The sequence below is a fragment of the Papio anubis genome, chromosome 2 (genome assembly GCF_008728515.1).
Source record: "Papio anubis isolate 15944 chromosome 2, Panubis1.0, whole genome shotgun sequence".
Classification (NCBI taxonomy): domain Eukaryota; kingdom Metazoa; phylum Chordata; class Mammalia; order Primates; family Cercopithecidae; genus Papio; species Papio anubis.
In genome coordinates this window covers 104,676,984-104,692,090 of record NC_044977.1, presented here as the reverse complement: position 1 = coordinate 104,692,090, position 15,107 = coordinate 104,676,984, and the positions used below count along the sequence as shown (strand labels likewise).

At 44.9% G+C, this 15,107-nt stretch overlaps 1 protein-coding gene across 1 annotated transcript in view; it reads right to left on the bottom strand.

Annotated features, from left to right (window-relative positions):
- The window catches only part of ETV5 (ETS variant transcription factor 5), a 62,354-nt gene extending 50,850 nt beyond the window's left edge, over positions 1–11,504 (bottom strand). Inside the window, exons 1-5 of the mRNA XM_003894707.3 lie at positions 11,337–11,504; positions 8,183–8,301; positions 7,960–8,047; positions 7,783–7,830; positions 7,639–7,689 (exon numbers count right to left, since the gene is read on the bottom strand). Coding sequence (XP_003894756.2) covers positions 7,639–7,689; positions 7,783–7,830; positions 7,960–8,047; positions 8,183–8,227 — 232 coding nt within the window. The 5' untranslated portion in view covers positions 8,228–8,301; positions 11,337–11,504. The remainder of the gene's footprint in view (positions 1–7,638; positions 7,690–7,782; positions 7,831–7,959; positions 8,048–8,182; positions 8,302–11,336) is intronic.
- Between the last annotated feature and the right edge of the window lie 3,603 nt (positions 11,505–15,107).

Genomic DNA, 15,107 nt, shown 5'->3' with positions numbered 1-15,107 from the left:
ACAAAGAAAGGGGAGTGGGCTTCACTGGCTTTGTAGGTCAGTAGCAGCTCTTCCCCAGAAACCCAGGCCATCAGCCCGGCAGTTTAAGGGTTAAAGTGAGCACTTAAAAGAAAACTCAAACCCCATTAAGCCCAGGCTTGGAGAACAGGGAGCAGCAGGGAAGCCAAAGGAAACTAATTTTGGAGGCTCTCCAAGCTGCCAATCACAAGCATATTTCTAACAGTCCCAGTGTTGTTTGAGTTGGTTGTTTTTCCACAGGCTGCACAATGGGGTCTGGTTATTCATTGAAAAAGTCTGCAAGTGAGCCCCGCCCTCCATTCACAACCAATTTGGAATGCTCCATTCAGGCAAGAGGGGGAATCTGCAGCTCTGCTAGCTGGGGCAGACCTAATAGTGCTCAGCGCCCAGCTGTCCCCGCAGGGATGCTTGCTCGCTCAGTACGCTGTGTTTATGTAAGAAATTCAGACACTGCAGGGGCTCTTGCCTGCTGTGCACCCTTCCTAGGATTCAAATAGCCAAGACCCTTGTGGAAATCTGCAAGGGTGTGCAAAAGTCCGCTAGAAGTAAGGTCAGAAAGTGCCCTCTGGCAAAAGGGGAAAGGCAAAAGAAAAACTATCATGTGCCACTCGGTTCAGAATCTGGCTGTAGCCACCAGCTGAGAGAAAGAGACTTCAGTGGTATTTCTCCTGCCCCAGGGTAAGCTGGTTTGCATTAGGGGACAGCTTTCTCTGGAAGCCTGCCTCTCCAGACTTTCTTTCCCATTCACTGCTGGTAGCTGCGCCGGGCGCCACCTGGCTTCCTCCCCAGGGGAGGAGGGCTCTGGAGACACTACTAGATTTTCTGGCTGCAGAGGAGGGGACAAGCTACCTATTACAACAATTTCACAGTTCCTTTTTTAGCTTTGGATCCAGCCTGAAGAGTTCGGAATACCCTCCTGAATGCTCATGAGACATCAAAAGGGAAGAATGTGGAGATCTAAGGTTGGAAGGTGAAATCTACGCCGAGACTTTGCAAAGTACAAGGCAAAAAAACTGGTTTCGTTTCTTAGGTATTTTTTCCAAACCTTCAATAATCACCCTGAGGGAAAGCTGATGGAGCCGGTCTGACAACCACACTTTATTTCAAGGAAAAGCATACTTCTTTATGAAAAGCAAATGCAGGGGATACATTTGAGCTCATGGTCGTTTCCTTTTTTTCATTACATATTTGGCTCTTTTCAAATGTCTTATGTATACTTCTCACTGCCTGCCCTCATGTCCCCTCCAGTGAGCTCAGTGCCACTGGAAGCATTTCTCTTCAAAAGAAGAAGTTCTTCTGACCACAGAATCCCCAATCCATGCCTTGGCTCTTCAGATCAGCCTCAAACTCCTGGCCTTTTAATAACTAGATCTTATCCTGCTCCCTGGAATCTTGCACTCTCTGCTTCAATTTTTCCCTAGATGCTTCTTTCTTTTTAAACAAGGGAGCGCCCTTTATTTTCTATGCAGAGTCCTCTTATGTGGAATTCTTTTCCCTTTAACATCTGAGTTGCTAGCCCACTGTCATTTGCCTGCCAGGCCCAAAGGTGTACTTACATTATGGTTATAATTTATACATACACCCTCTAACTAGTGCGGGCACATACTAGGGGCCTGGTATCTTGCCACTCCTTTAAGCCAAGTCTAGAGGGACAGGACAATGATAGAAACTGACGACCAAAGCCTCTGTTAAATGAGCTTGATGAGTTCACAAAATGAATTTTTAAAAAAGCAACCTAATCCGGTAATGGCATCAGCATGCCTGGCACTTGTCCAAGAGCTGGGAGCTGCAACATGACAAGCCTCTGAGCTCCTTGGATTCCAAGTGGAGAAGCACTGTGTGCCAGGGCACAGATGGGGCCCAAGCTGCCTCAAGGGCAGCCGTATGCCCGAGAGGGGGCTGTCAGCCTCTGAGGCTGGATGTACTTTACCACCACTAAAACCCAAGAAATGTGTGGAGGGAACAGTTTCTCGGCAGAGAATCACACACCCCACCCCACGAGAAACTTTTTTTTCTGGGGCTGAAATTAAAACAATGATACTACTAGATGGTAGAAATGGGAGACAGTACACATTTTCGGCTTCGTTATGCTACCCATGTCTTACTCTTGTAAAACTGAAGAATGCTGAAAGAGGAGGGGATAAATGGTAATTTCTTGATGGATGCCAGGATTTTGTTACTTCTGGCACCTACACAAGTGATCTTGACACAGATGTAACTCCCCATCCCAAGTCTTTCTCACCAAATACAAAGGACTGGTGAGCCTACTGGGTTTTGTTAGATGACTAATAGCACAGAGACACAGAAGGGTAAGAGAAAAATTCAGTTTAAATAAGTCTAACTGAATTAAAGGTAGACGAAAGCAGATTTTGTAAAACAGATGGCTCCTTTAAGTAAATGGGTACTGTAGGTCTGGGGTCCTTGAGAATACTGAGTCTAGGAATCTTTGAGCCTATCAAAACAGGAAGCATTTCAAATCATTTAGCACCCTCCCAGCAGTAAGGTAGTGGGCTAGCTAACAAAGACTTTGAAAGTAACACTGTAAAACCTGGAGTCAGAGAATCTCTCCTCCGTGTTTTCCTCACACTTTCTTCAGCATTCTTTTCTACCTTCAGAACTACTGACTCCTGAAAAGTATAAACCGATGGCCTTGTTTTCCCTCAAACCTCTTATTTTTAAAAGCCCACTGTTTTCTTTCTTACCTTGCCAAACAAAAAACTTTAGGATGATCCTTTTGAATAGAGGTGGCCCAAGCAGGAAAATGTGTTTTGCTACACCACACCTAGGACCAAAGACCAAAATGATGTACCCTGTCCAAAGGAAAGGCACTGCCTCTACTATACTAACCTCACACATTAATAAAGAAATCCAGCTGAATAATCTCATCGTGAAACAGGATTAAGATCAATGTGTTTTAGGCTCAAGGGCTGTCATTAACAGTTAATCCTATTTCCCCAGCCGTCTATTGCAATGTATTTATGAAAAGTCGATTTTATCAGTTAATTAGCCGGTCCTTAGGAAATTACTTGTACTTCCTCCAGTTGTTCCATTCTTTTTGAAACACAGATCTTAAAAGAACACTTCAAGGGGAAAATGGGGTCATCTGGATCTTAAAACAATTCTCTAGGCTATATTTGGTATAGAGGCCATGATTTTGAAATAAGATTTTTATCATGCTCTCTACTCAGCATAAAATATCTTATTCAAGATGCTAACAGGTATATATTTACAATATCATAACTGAAATAAATAAGTGAGATTAAAAATCAGACCCGAAATGTCTATTAAAAAAACTGCTATTTATATATACTAAAATCCAGTAATACACTCTTTAAGTACCCAAAGAGTTCAGAAAAATGAATGGAACACATCGCCTTACCCCCACTTTGAAACATTCTTGAGTTCCAATCTTATCCAAGGCATAGTTAGTTCTATGAAAATGTGTAGGAAAGATGTACACACATCTATGCACTGACCCAGATTCCCTGGTTTAGTAGCTCTATGTGTTAAGGTACACATTTAGCTACATACACACTTACGTAGATATCCACACATGCACAAACACTTCTTCATATGTAGGACATATGTACACAGTTTTATCTGTATACACACTAAAGGTGTCTTCTAGGAAACATGGCAGTTTTTTTTGTTTTTGTTTTTTAGAGATAGGGTCTTGCTCTGGTACCTAGGCTGGGGTACAGTGGTGTGATCACTGCTTGCTGCAACTGTAACCTTGAATTCCTAGGCTCAAGTGATCCTCCCAACTTGGCCTCCCAAAGCACTGAGGTTACAGGTGTGAGCCTAAATGTCAGTTTTTAAATAATTTTTTTCTTTTATAATTGTTCTCTCTCTTCCAAATCCTAGACAGAAAAACTCAAAGCATCAAGGTATTGAGTAACTTTCTCAGGATCATAGAAGGAAGAGAAGTGACTGCTGAATTGGACAGTCAGAGGTCTACCTGATGCTTTCCTGAACGCCATCTCTAGATATCTGAAATAATGGAGAGCCCTGAATACACTTGAACATGCCACTACTCCCTGGCTCTGCAGCTTTGTGAGAGCTTCTTTAAGAATATTTATCTTTTTCTTACGTCACCTAACCCTTCCCATTTGCCCCCACTACTGGTCAGTCTCTCCAGCTATTTGGAAATAGCTGTGAAAAGAGGGGGCTGGGCAAGACTGTCTCTACAAGGGACATCCAACTCAAGCAATCTGAGATCTTCAGGGTTACTTCTTAGGACCAAAGGATAATGAGGTACACTGGTAGAATCCCTATGATCTATAGATTTCTATTCTAATCCCTTGAATTTGACCTTTAGGAGTTTCCATGCTTTACTGATATCTATATGTGTGAGGTAGAGGTGAAATCTGTACAGCTAGAAGTAAGCTGGGCATTTCTATAAGATATAAAAGCAATGGTTTCTTTCACTCAAATCAGACTTAAGGGTATCCCTATGGGCAGGAAACCCAATTCTGAGAAACTTACAAAATATAATTTCTTTAGAAGTTGAACTTTTAGTGTTTAGAGAAAAAAAAAAAGGCCATAATCTTTAAAACTGACATTCCAAAATAAAAATATTACCTACATTTCTATTCTCTTTCTTTTATGTTTACAATAAATTTATACATATACAATGGAAAATTTTCAAATCACTATTAATAGGAAAGTCTATTACCGGTGGCCACCAGTAAGAATATTTGTTACAGGCCGGGCACAGTGGCTCACACCTGTAATTCCAGCACTCTGGGAGGCTGAGGTGGGCGGATCACCGGAGGTCAGGAGTTCAAGACCAGCCTGGAAATCATGGTGAAACCCCGTCTCTACTAAAAATACAAAAATTAGCCAGGTGTGGTGGTAGGTGCCTGTAATCCTAGCTACTTGGGAGGCTGAGGCAGAAGAAATGATCGAACCCGGGAGGTGGACATCCCAGTGAGTGAGCTGAGATTGCGCCATTGTACTCCAGCCTGGGTGACAAGAGCAAAACTCTCTCAAAAAAAAAAAAAAAAAAAAAAGGTTTGCTTTCCCCTGGCAAATCTAAGGTTGGCTAATATTCATTGGTTAAGTGAGTCAAACCAACTCATAAGGTTTCATTAAATTTGAATGAGTTTTTTCCCTCCCCTGAAAAAAATCATGGGCTCTTCCAGAAAATGACTGGAGTGAAGCTGGTCCTGAACTCGAGGCTGTGGAAAGCGCTCATGGAAAAGTAAGTGCATGCAGCCGGCTGTGGGCTCTGCCAGCTCCTCCTCATGCTTCTGGCTGTCAGTCTGAACTACAGGAAAACATAATAGCAAGAATGAATGGCTCAAATATGCACCACCCACATTTGTGTTCTTGCCTTGCTTCTTAGGCAAGTTATTTTACTTGAATCTATCCCTTCTTGAAGCTCTACCTCAAGAAATAAAGTCAGAGGGAAAAAATCATTAGAAGACCTTTTCTAGGCTAGTCAACCATCTTTTATATCCTTATAAGATAGAAAGGCTCAACCTTAGGCAGTTAAAACAAAAAGTAAGCAAAGTAAAAAAAAAATCATACTTGGTAAGCAGAAACATCTCCCAAATTACCTCCATTTAAGGTACAGAATTTTAAAGAACTTAGAACATTCTATTTGCTGAGCAGAAATTATTTCTAAAGAGCCAAAACACATTTATTGATTTCTTCACTTTAGCCTATTCCCACAGATAAAAATCTCTCCAAATATAAATCCTGCTTGCTGACAAAGAACATACCCTTGCTTCAGCACATGCAATCAATCTGAATGCAGCCATCTCATCTCCCTTTTAACTCTTTTGGGTTACAGAGAAACAAACAAAAGTGTCATAAAAGCATTTCAAAGAACCTCTGCCAAGAAAGCCACCTCCCAAACAGACTGCAGTTTATGCTGCTTTGAGCAAGAACTGGAAAGGCTGGGCCAAATTGTCAACACAGAACAAAGTTGGATTACAAACCCTGTCTTTCATCTTGCAAACACACACACACACACATACACACACACAAAATTTGGGTTATCTTTATTTAGTCTTTCAGTGGCAGGCTTCCCCATCACTTGAAAGCAATCAAAGGGCAATAATTAACATGCATTTACTCTCCTATAGAACACATCCACAGCAAGCTGTGACAAAGCTAAGGTAACCATGCATGTGTGTGTTACAGTTTATTCCCTTTTACAGTTTCATGGCATTGTGCCTTGGACATGAGGCCTATCATTAAGGAATGTTTAGCTGCTACCTCTGTTCTTACATTTAAAAGATTTGGAATACCCAGCTTTTTACTTGGAGACAGACCTAAGATACTGTCTCTCCAGTGGCATTTTTACACACATACACCCACCTACCCAGAGATAAAACAAAGCTGGGAAGAATCTGTTGGTCCAAAATGAGAAATTGAGTCCTTGCATGGCTCAGGTGCTTGCTATTATAAACTATGACTAAGAGACATGAATTTCTCTATGATGCAACTCTCAAGAGAGGCAGCATTTTCTCCAGGCCTCTCTTAAACCTGCTCATTCGCCAGTGACTAATGCTCTCTAGAGCAGCCCTGTGCTGCTCAAATTTCATCAGCCAGCTTTGTCCTTGATAACTCCGCCTAGACCATAAAAGCTCCCAAACCTGTTGAGGACAGCCCCAAATGATCAGTGCAAAGTAACCATGCCCCTGCCAGTGCTGAAAACCATCTTTTGAGCTTCCCACTGCATTTTATCTCTAGTAATGAGCGCTTAGTGGCCATTTTAAGGAAAAGTTTCTCTTCTCTGAACAGAAAAGCCACAGCAACTACATGAAAAGTAAGAGTAAATCAGGCCACTCTGTGACCACCCCTTGTCAGCTTAGGAGTAGAGACAAAATTGACAACTGTTGGATGAAGCCAAAGTTAACTGGAGTTTTCCATTAACTATTTTCTGCACCTTTAAGAAAAAGAGAAATATCAGGTTCATGATTCACATCAAGGACTTAATTTATAAAACAAACCCCCCAAAAAATGTGTGATTAATAGATGCTTGGCCCAACACCATATATATTATGTCAGTTAATTTATAATTTTGAGCTTAAAACTTTGCAATATTCTTTTTTTTTTTTTTTTTTGAGATGGAGCCTTGCTCTGTTGCCCAGGTTGGAGTGCAGTGACGCGATCTCAGCTCACTGCAACCTCTGCCTTCTGGATTTAAGTGATTCTCCTGCCTCAGCCTCCTAAGTAGCTTGGATTATAGGTGCCCGCCACCAAGCCTGGCTAATTTTTGTATTTTTAGTAGAGATGGGGTTTCCCCATGTTGGCCAGGCTGGTCTTGAATGCCTGACCTCAAGTGATCCGCCCTCCTCGGCCTCCCAAAGTCCTGGGATTACAGGCATGAGCCACTGCGCCCAGTCAGCTTTACAATATTCTTAAGGAAAAAGAAATTTAGGATAAAATTATGTTCAGTAAGTCTTACCTGCAATACAGTAGAAACACTTTGGAAATAATTTTAATAAGAAATAAAAGTTTTCAGGGTTAATTCTGAATTATTAGAAGAAACTAAATGCATACTACTGTCTAAATCTGGCCATAGCTGAAAAAAGCATATTCTAGACATGGATGATCCAAGACCAAACAATTTCAGAACAAATGTGCCATCACCAGAAAGGTACTTACAGTTATCAGACTGAAAATCTGGGACAAACTGTTCATCATCAGGAACTTGTGCTGGAAAATAGATTTTTATTTTAGACCTTTAAGTTTTATTAAAAAGCACAGTAAAATGTTTTATATGGAAAATAGGACATCCATGAAACTTGCCTTCAGCTAACCAAGCCTCTTGAAGTTGACTGAGATCCTGAAACAGCTCTGAAATTGAAAACAGAAGACCCCAGAATGAGGATATTTCTTCTGCTAGGGAGAAGACAGGGAAGAATCTACATGCTACTGTCACTGGGAGCAGGGAAGCCACGACATAGGCAGGGAAAGCTTTACTACCTTCAGAATCGTGAGCCAGATCTGTGTCCAAAAACTTCCTCTTTCTGTCAATCACAGGCCGCCCTCTACATTCCTCAGATCGAGATTTCTGAAAGAGGCCAAGAGAAAGTGAAGGCTCAAGTGTAGTAAAGAGGTCCAAAGGGGGTCGACTCACTAAACCAACAGGGGGAAGAGTCATATTGGAGAGGGAGGACAAAACAAACCAAAAGCCACATAAACTTACCCCTGGGACCATAAAAGGGACTTGCTGATCATAAAACCCATCCATGGTGCTTTCAGCGTCTCTAATACCACTTTGAGAGGTTTCAGCATTGAGTAATTTCTGGGGGAAAAGGGATCCTCCTGTAATATGAATTTGGGAGATTTTAACTAAGAGGGGGGAAAAGAAACTAAGGGGGGGGAACAATTTTAGATTGCCTTTTTTTTAGGGCCTGTGCAAAATTATTACCCTTCTGCGAAGTACTTAAAACTTACTCAAGGTGCAAGCTTTACAGACCAAAGACGGGCTTGATTAATGGTATCAGAGGTACATGATGTACTTCGTGCCAAATCCATTTACCCAGTCATCATTTTTTCTGTTTTTTTAAATCATTAAAATTACAGATTTGCTACTGTCTGTCCTCTACCAAAACAAAACAAACCAAAAGCCCTTATTTTCATTATAAAACGGTGATTTCAAGATTCTCTCATATACTCCAGGGCATTTGTAGTAGAGTTTTTAAAAAAGAGATAATTTAATTTTTAACAGTACAGTGTCAGGAAGCAGAGAAATTGGGTTTAAGTATTCCAAATTATTGGCAATTAAACACCTGACATACATGGTGTTTCTAAAAGCATTTTGTAGGTCAGTGTTAAAACACTATATATAGTTCCTAGAATAAATTGATCAGAGGTATATTTATCTTTACACACAACTCTTTATTTAAAAGAGGTCTAAACAGATATAGCAATCTGTAATGTCACAAATATCTCCCTGGTTACTTCCAGAGATATTTGTGACATCTCCAACTTCTAAAAGAATAAAATGCCTATGAAAAGTAATGGATTAAAAAAACTAATTCCATTGCATGTGGTACAATGCATCTCTACCAAAGGTCTTTTAAAACTTAGGCTGTTTCTTACAGTGGAGTCATTTTTTCTAGACATACCCCCCCAACCCACCCCCAAATGAAACTCATTTCAGGACCGGTTAAGTGTTAAGTCTGGGGAAAAAGGGGTGGGGGGGTGGGGGTTAGAAGGGAGAAAACTTCTAACGTGAGTGGAATAAAGTAACAATTTTAGGAAGGTACCATCTTCCTAAACACTTTTATTCTCCAAATAAAAACATCGCTAAGTCAACAAAAGGTGGAAAAACATTAATTTCACTCACTCCAGCTCTGAGCAATTCAAAATGCTTAAAGGCTAATTTCTTTTGTTTAACATATACACAAATTTTAAACAGGAAACTTTTCCCCGGTAAGCAATTCCATCCAATTTGTTTTTCACACTATGTGTAACATATCAAATTTTTCATAAGTGAGCAGGATACAAGGAAACCCTTCACAGCCAGCCTCCTCCTCAGCACTTTGGCCCAAGGAATCAGATTATTTTCAAAGTCAAAGGAAAGAGAGGAGCAAAATAGCACACAGTTCGTAACTTCCTAGAAAAACACTCGCGCCAGCCTGCCTGCGTGCCCCGTCCAAACAGCACAAGAAACGTTCAGAATAATACCTCTCTCAAATGCCACCAAACCGTATACACAATTTGAGAAACCTCAGCAGTGAGTTGAGGGGGCATGAAAGAGTGTGCTCTGTCGCTTATGAAAATCTGTCAGATTAAATCGTGGCCTTAGACATTTTGTGAATGTTTGTTAGGGGGAAGGGGACAACCAGTAGAAGACGGGAGGGGGAGATATTTTTCAGTCTCATGATGAAATACTTCACCCGGAAGAGCAAAAAAAATTCGAAAAAAATTAAAAGAAATAAACTGCCATAAACGAACCGAAAAGAGACATTCCAAGGTTAGAAAAATTTTATTCCAAGTATAATTTTTTAAAAAGCCTGAAGGAAAGGCTCGAGTTCATCCAGGAGTTTAAACCACTTCCTTTGCCCCCCCCCCCCCCCCCCCCCCCCCGGGTGCCCCCAGGAAAACTTTAGCACAGCGCAGCGGCGCGATCCAGGCCCCTCCCCTGTGGCGCGCAGCGGGCCCGCTTTTATGAATGGGAAAGCGAGCTGCGGCCGCCACATCAGGTAGAGGCTGTAACTGGATCTCTCGCGCTGGGCCCCATTCACAAAATAAGACACACTTCCACCCAATTCCCAGCCTTCCCCATTCATGAAAACTCCTTCAGCTGCGCCCCCGCCCCCACTTCCAACGCACGCCCAGCCTCCGACGCAGGCCCCTCACCCCAGCGTTTTAGGAAGAAAGCTCAATGCTTCATTCACAAAAAGGGAAGAAAAAAAAAAAAAAAGCCGCAGGGAGCAGCGAGCCAACGAAAGAAACCCGCTTCATTCATAAAGTCACCCACATTCATAAAAACGAGGTGCTGCGGCCGGCGCTACCAACCGCTTTCAATCCCTCCCACCCCCAACATCTCTCTTTGGCACCCCCTCCTCGACCAGGAGTTCAGTTCCCCGCCCCGAGTTTTCTCCACCTTCTGAAAATGCGGCCAGAACCCTAATCCACCGCGAGGCTCCAGCATCTTTCGATGCTGCCCCCTCCACAACCGTGTTATCCCCACCATCCCCAGGCCGCTGTTCCGGTGCGCCCCGATTTTTCTCGAGTCGCAGCACAGCCCGACGCCCTCAGCCTGCTAGGTGGGAGCAGGGCGACTGCATGTCCACTTTCCACTACCTGAAACTTGCAAGGCCTGCGTAAGTTCCTGATCGACCCCCGCCCCCGCAGGCTGCACTTGCCTGTGTCATTTACCCCCTCCCGGTGCTCTGGGGGGCAGCGCCTCTCAGACATTCCCCTCAAACTGCTTCCCGCCCCCTCCTCCCAACTGCGGAGCTCCGCCAAGCGTCTCTTCTCGCGAGCCTCCAAGTCCCCTCGGGGCTCTCGAATCTCCAGAGACTGTGAAAGCCTCGCAACTCCGCGATTCCCCATCCACTCGGGAGCCCCCGCACTCGCGCTCCTGCGCGCCTCCCCCACGGCGTGTGGAAAGCAGCTCTCCCCGCGCTCCGGAACCGTTAGCCGCACCCGCCGGGCGCCTCCCAGGAACCAAACTGGACCGAGCCGCGGGGGGAGGGGGCGGTCAACCCGGGGGGGGTCACCCCAGGTACTGCACCCCGACTTTGAAGATTCTGAATCAACCCGTGAACTCTAGCCAGCTGGGCCTGTCGGACCCGTGGCCGGACGCCCCTTCCGATCTCCCTCCTGCCCCCGCAAAGCCCCCTCACCTGAGGCGGCCGCTCTCCTCCCCTCGCAGCGGCCCCGGCGGCGCAGGCGCGCTCACGCACGCGCGCACCGGGCCTGGGCGCCTGGGCAAAAGGCTGGGCCGAACCGCTCCGAAGACGGTGAACCGCTCCGCGCACCAGCGGCTGGACTCTGCGCCGCAGCTGCCAACCAGGCTGGAGCGCTGGCCCGGCCCCCCGCGGCCCGCTGCTCCGCCCGCCGCCATTGGCCCGCGGCCCTAGCCCAGCCTTGTTCCCATTGGCCCGAGGCCGTTCCCGCGGCTGTCCATCACCTCTTGTTTACCCTGTCTGCGGGCAAATCCAACCAAGCCGCCCCATTAACTCCGGCCCCCATTGGCCAACGATGCATCTCTCTCCACCCCCTCAGGGGTCTGTTTTACATAATTTATGCACCGGGGGCCATTGGCCAATCAGCACAGGCTTGTTTATATAATGAATGTAAGGACGTTTTTCATTCATAAAAAACGCGACCTGAGGGGGAAGCTTAGCTGAGTCAGTGAAGCACTTAAAGGGGCCGAGGCCGGGAGGAGCCGCCGTTACTTCCCTTCTCGCCGCTCTGCCGACTTTTCACCGAGGCACGACTCTTCCCCCTTACCCACTCACCCCCACTTCTCCATCCAGCAAAGCCCCGACCAGAATTGGGTCGCTTGGCGCCAGACGTTCGCAGCTGCAGCACCAAGCAAAGTTATCATTTTAGAATTCAGGGGAGAGGAATTCGTCATTCCACACAGAGAAACTCGCTGACCGACCTGGGCGTTTAGCCCACAGAAACACAGAAAACGGAAACGGAGCCCTCTAATCTTAGTTACCTTTAAGAGAGGCCTTAATTTCTTTTAACCAGGTTTCCAGTGGGAAGAATAAGCAGCATCTCCTTTTAAAATCTCAGCTCCCAAACAGATTTTAGTTACTATTTTGTACTGGCAAGGCCTAAGGCCCAACCAAATCCCGTTTTCTCTTTAATTGCGGCTCGTAACCTCCGCCAGAGTGGGTTCTGTAGTCGAGGTGAGACAGGGTTCGGGCTCTAAGAAATCCTCTCCGGGGACAGCAGCAGCCAGTCCACCGACCTGGAAACCTAAATCCCTCCGAAACGGGCATGCAGAGTTAGACTTTTTGCTTCCCTCCCCGGGCTGCTTGTTTTCCATTTAAGTATTGAATGCAAGATGGTGTATTTGCGAATTAGATCCCGTGCAGCTGGAACGACGAGAAGCGGCTCTGCTTGCCAAACGATAGGGCACTAACTGCAATTGCTGAGATTCTTAACAGGGTGTTCCAGGAAACAAATAAACAAACAACCCTCTCCCCTCTCCGCCCCCTTACCCCCTCCTGTAAAGGCCGCCGGGCGGCTCTATCTTCTCCCCGGGGATGCTGGGGCCTGTGACGGAGCTCTGTTCTCGTCCTGCTGGAGTGCCCTGCCATTCACGCCGCATGCCATCGGTGGGGAGGAAAGATGCTAAGTGATAAAGAGAGCCCCTAGCAATGGGGGTCCCAGGGTGGCCAACTCTGGGGCCACCCCCACATTTAAGTCAAAGGTTGCCTACCTTCTTTCTTATCTCCACTTGTGTCTCTTAAACAGAGTGGACACTTGGTCTGTCGTTTATAGTCTTTGAAATGTTGGCGTGCACCTAAGCAACCTGCAGCACAGGTGTTGAGTCCTGGGCTCAGCACTGACCAGGCACGCTGGAGCTGTTGACTTGGAAAGACTGAAATGGGCAGGAGTTGATGGATGGAAAGTGCTCTAAACATGTAACTAGCGGTTCCTTGAGATCTAGTTTCCTGGTAGAACATTTTGCTTCTGACTCCAGTTTTCCCTCAGTGCCCTTTTTCTTTCTCCAGGTGGTACCGTTTCTGTTTGGTGGCTGGAGATTTTACACTATTACAGTTGTGCTCCGAGCTTATTGCTGACGTTCCTGAGAGCTCTATCTCCCTAGCTAGATGAAGGGCTCAGGTAAGCTCCCAGATCCTCCTCCTCCCCAACTTTGTCTACCCCCACTCCCACTCCTCCCCTATCCCATCCCATGACATCCTGCTCTCTAAACTCATTTTTCCAAAGGGGCTTTCTTACTCCTCTTCCCTTAAGTCTCTCAGGCCCCAGCCCTCCGGAAGGCTTACAGCCCACAGAGCCACATATCCTCACCATCTAAACCGTAACACATCAATCACACTTTATAACTTTGGCTACAGGAAAACAGTGCAGCATGCTTCACAGCAGCTTCCTCACAGGGTTGGACCTGATGCCTGGAGTTTGGCTCTTGTGACCTTTGCCTCAAGCCAAGTCTCTCCATTCCACCTTGGAAAGAGAAGTGGGATAGTTCTGGGTTGAGTAGTAACAAATAGTGGCTCAGTTAGGGCAGGGGAGGATTGGGTGATAGATTTTCTTCAAAAAAGCTTGTCTTGATCATGTGTAGGGATTTACACCAGAATAGAGTAATTGCCAATTAATTATTTAGATTATTTAGTCATCCAGTAAACATTTATCTGGTACCAAATACTCAGCCAGACCTCGTGCCAGGCAAAAAAGTTGCAGAGATGAATAAGATCCAGTCTTTGCCTTGGAGGAGCCCACAGTCTACTGTGTATCTTCAGTATCTGAAGTTTACTCAGCACTTTATATATGACTTGTTCATGTTATATACAATTCTTCACAGATTATCTCATTTAATTCTCATAATAATAGTACCAAAGTGGTCGGGTCAGACTATTAATATCTCCATTCTATAATATATAGTTGAGAAACTAAGGCTGAGAGAGATTAAGTAGTTTGCTAGTGGTCACAGTGCTTGAAAGTCAGTTGCTGAACTTGGATAGGAAACAAGGTGGTCACATTCCAGAGCCCATATATGGGAGACCTACCATGTGCCTCTCTTCAGCGACCACCAGGAAACATCATTTCAACCTAGAGTGGTAAAAGACAGAGCTGGTCAAAGTGAAAGCAGGCAGATTTTAGCTCCGAATAGGGTTAGGAAGGACTCTGGGATGTTTGGAGTGGTCCAACAAAGGAAGACTGTATCTGGCCATGAGTCTCCCATCACAGGAAGCATTTATGCAGAAAGATTTAGGGATAGGGTAGAGGGACTAACGCATTTTCCAGGATAGAAGAACTCCGAGGATTGTTGCATCTCTCAGAGTCTCTGATTCTGGGAATCTGGAGCTTTGTGCTGGACAAGGGGTACAACTCTTGGCACAGCCATCTTGGCCGAAGCATTAAAAGTCAGAGTACAACCTGTGATGACCTGAGCCAGCTCCTGGGCCCAGGGTGGGTTCCTCATTGTTAAATATTTACTGATATCTTCTCTCCACTCTTCTTCCTTCTTCTCTTTGCTTCTCTTTATGATTTACCCCCCCCGGCTCCTCTTCTTCTCTTGTTATCTTTGCCTTTATAAGAGTTAAGGGTTTAGAAGTTCTTTGTCTATTACATTGAGTCTTCCCTCCTAGGAACATTGCTTACATGGGAGGTTTTGTTGAACAAGCGTGTGTTCTCATTATCATTCCCTCTCCTCCAGGAGAGAAACAGGATTGGAAAAGAAAACAAAAAGAGAGACCAGTCCTCTGGAACATTCATCTAATGTCAATCTAGCCTTTGTCCTCTGGCAGTAGCAAAACTCAATCACAGCTTGATAATCAGACCCTTGTTCTTTAAACTCAATTTGCAATGTGTCTAGAGGGAAACAGTGTAGAAGAATAGAAAAGAAAGACCTTGCCCCAAGCCTGAGAACCGTTACCCTTTAGAGGACTGCTTTTAGAATTTTCCCCTAAAAT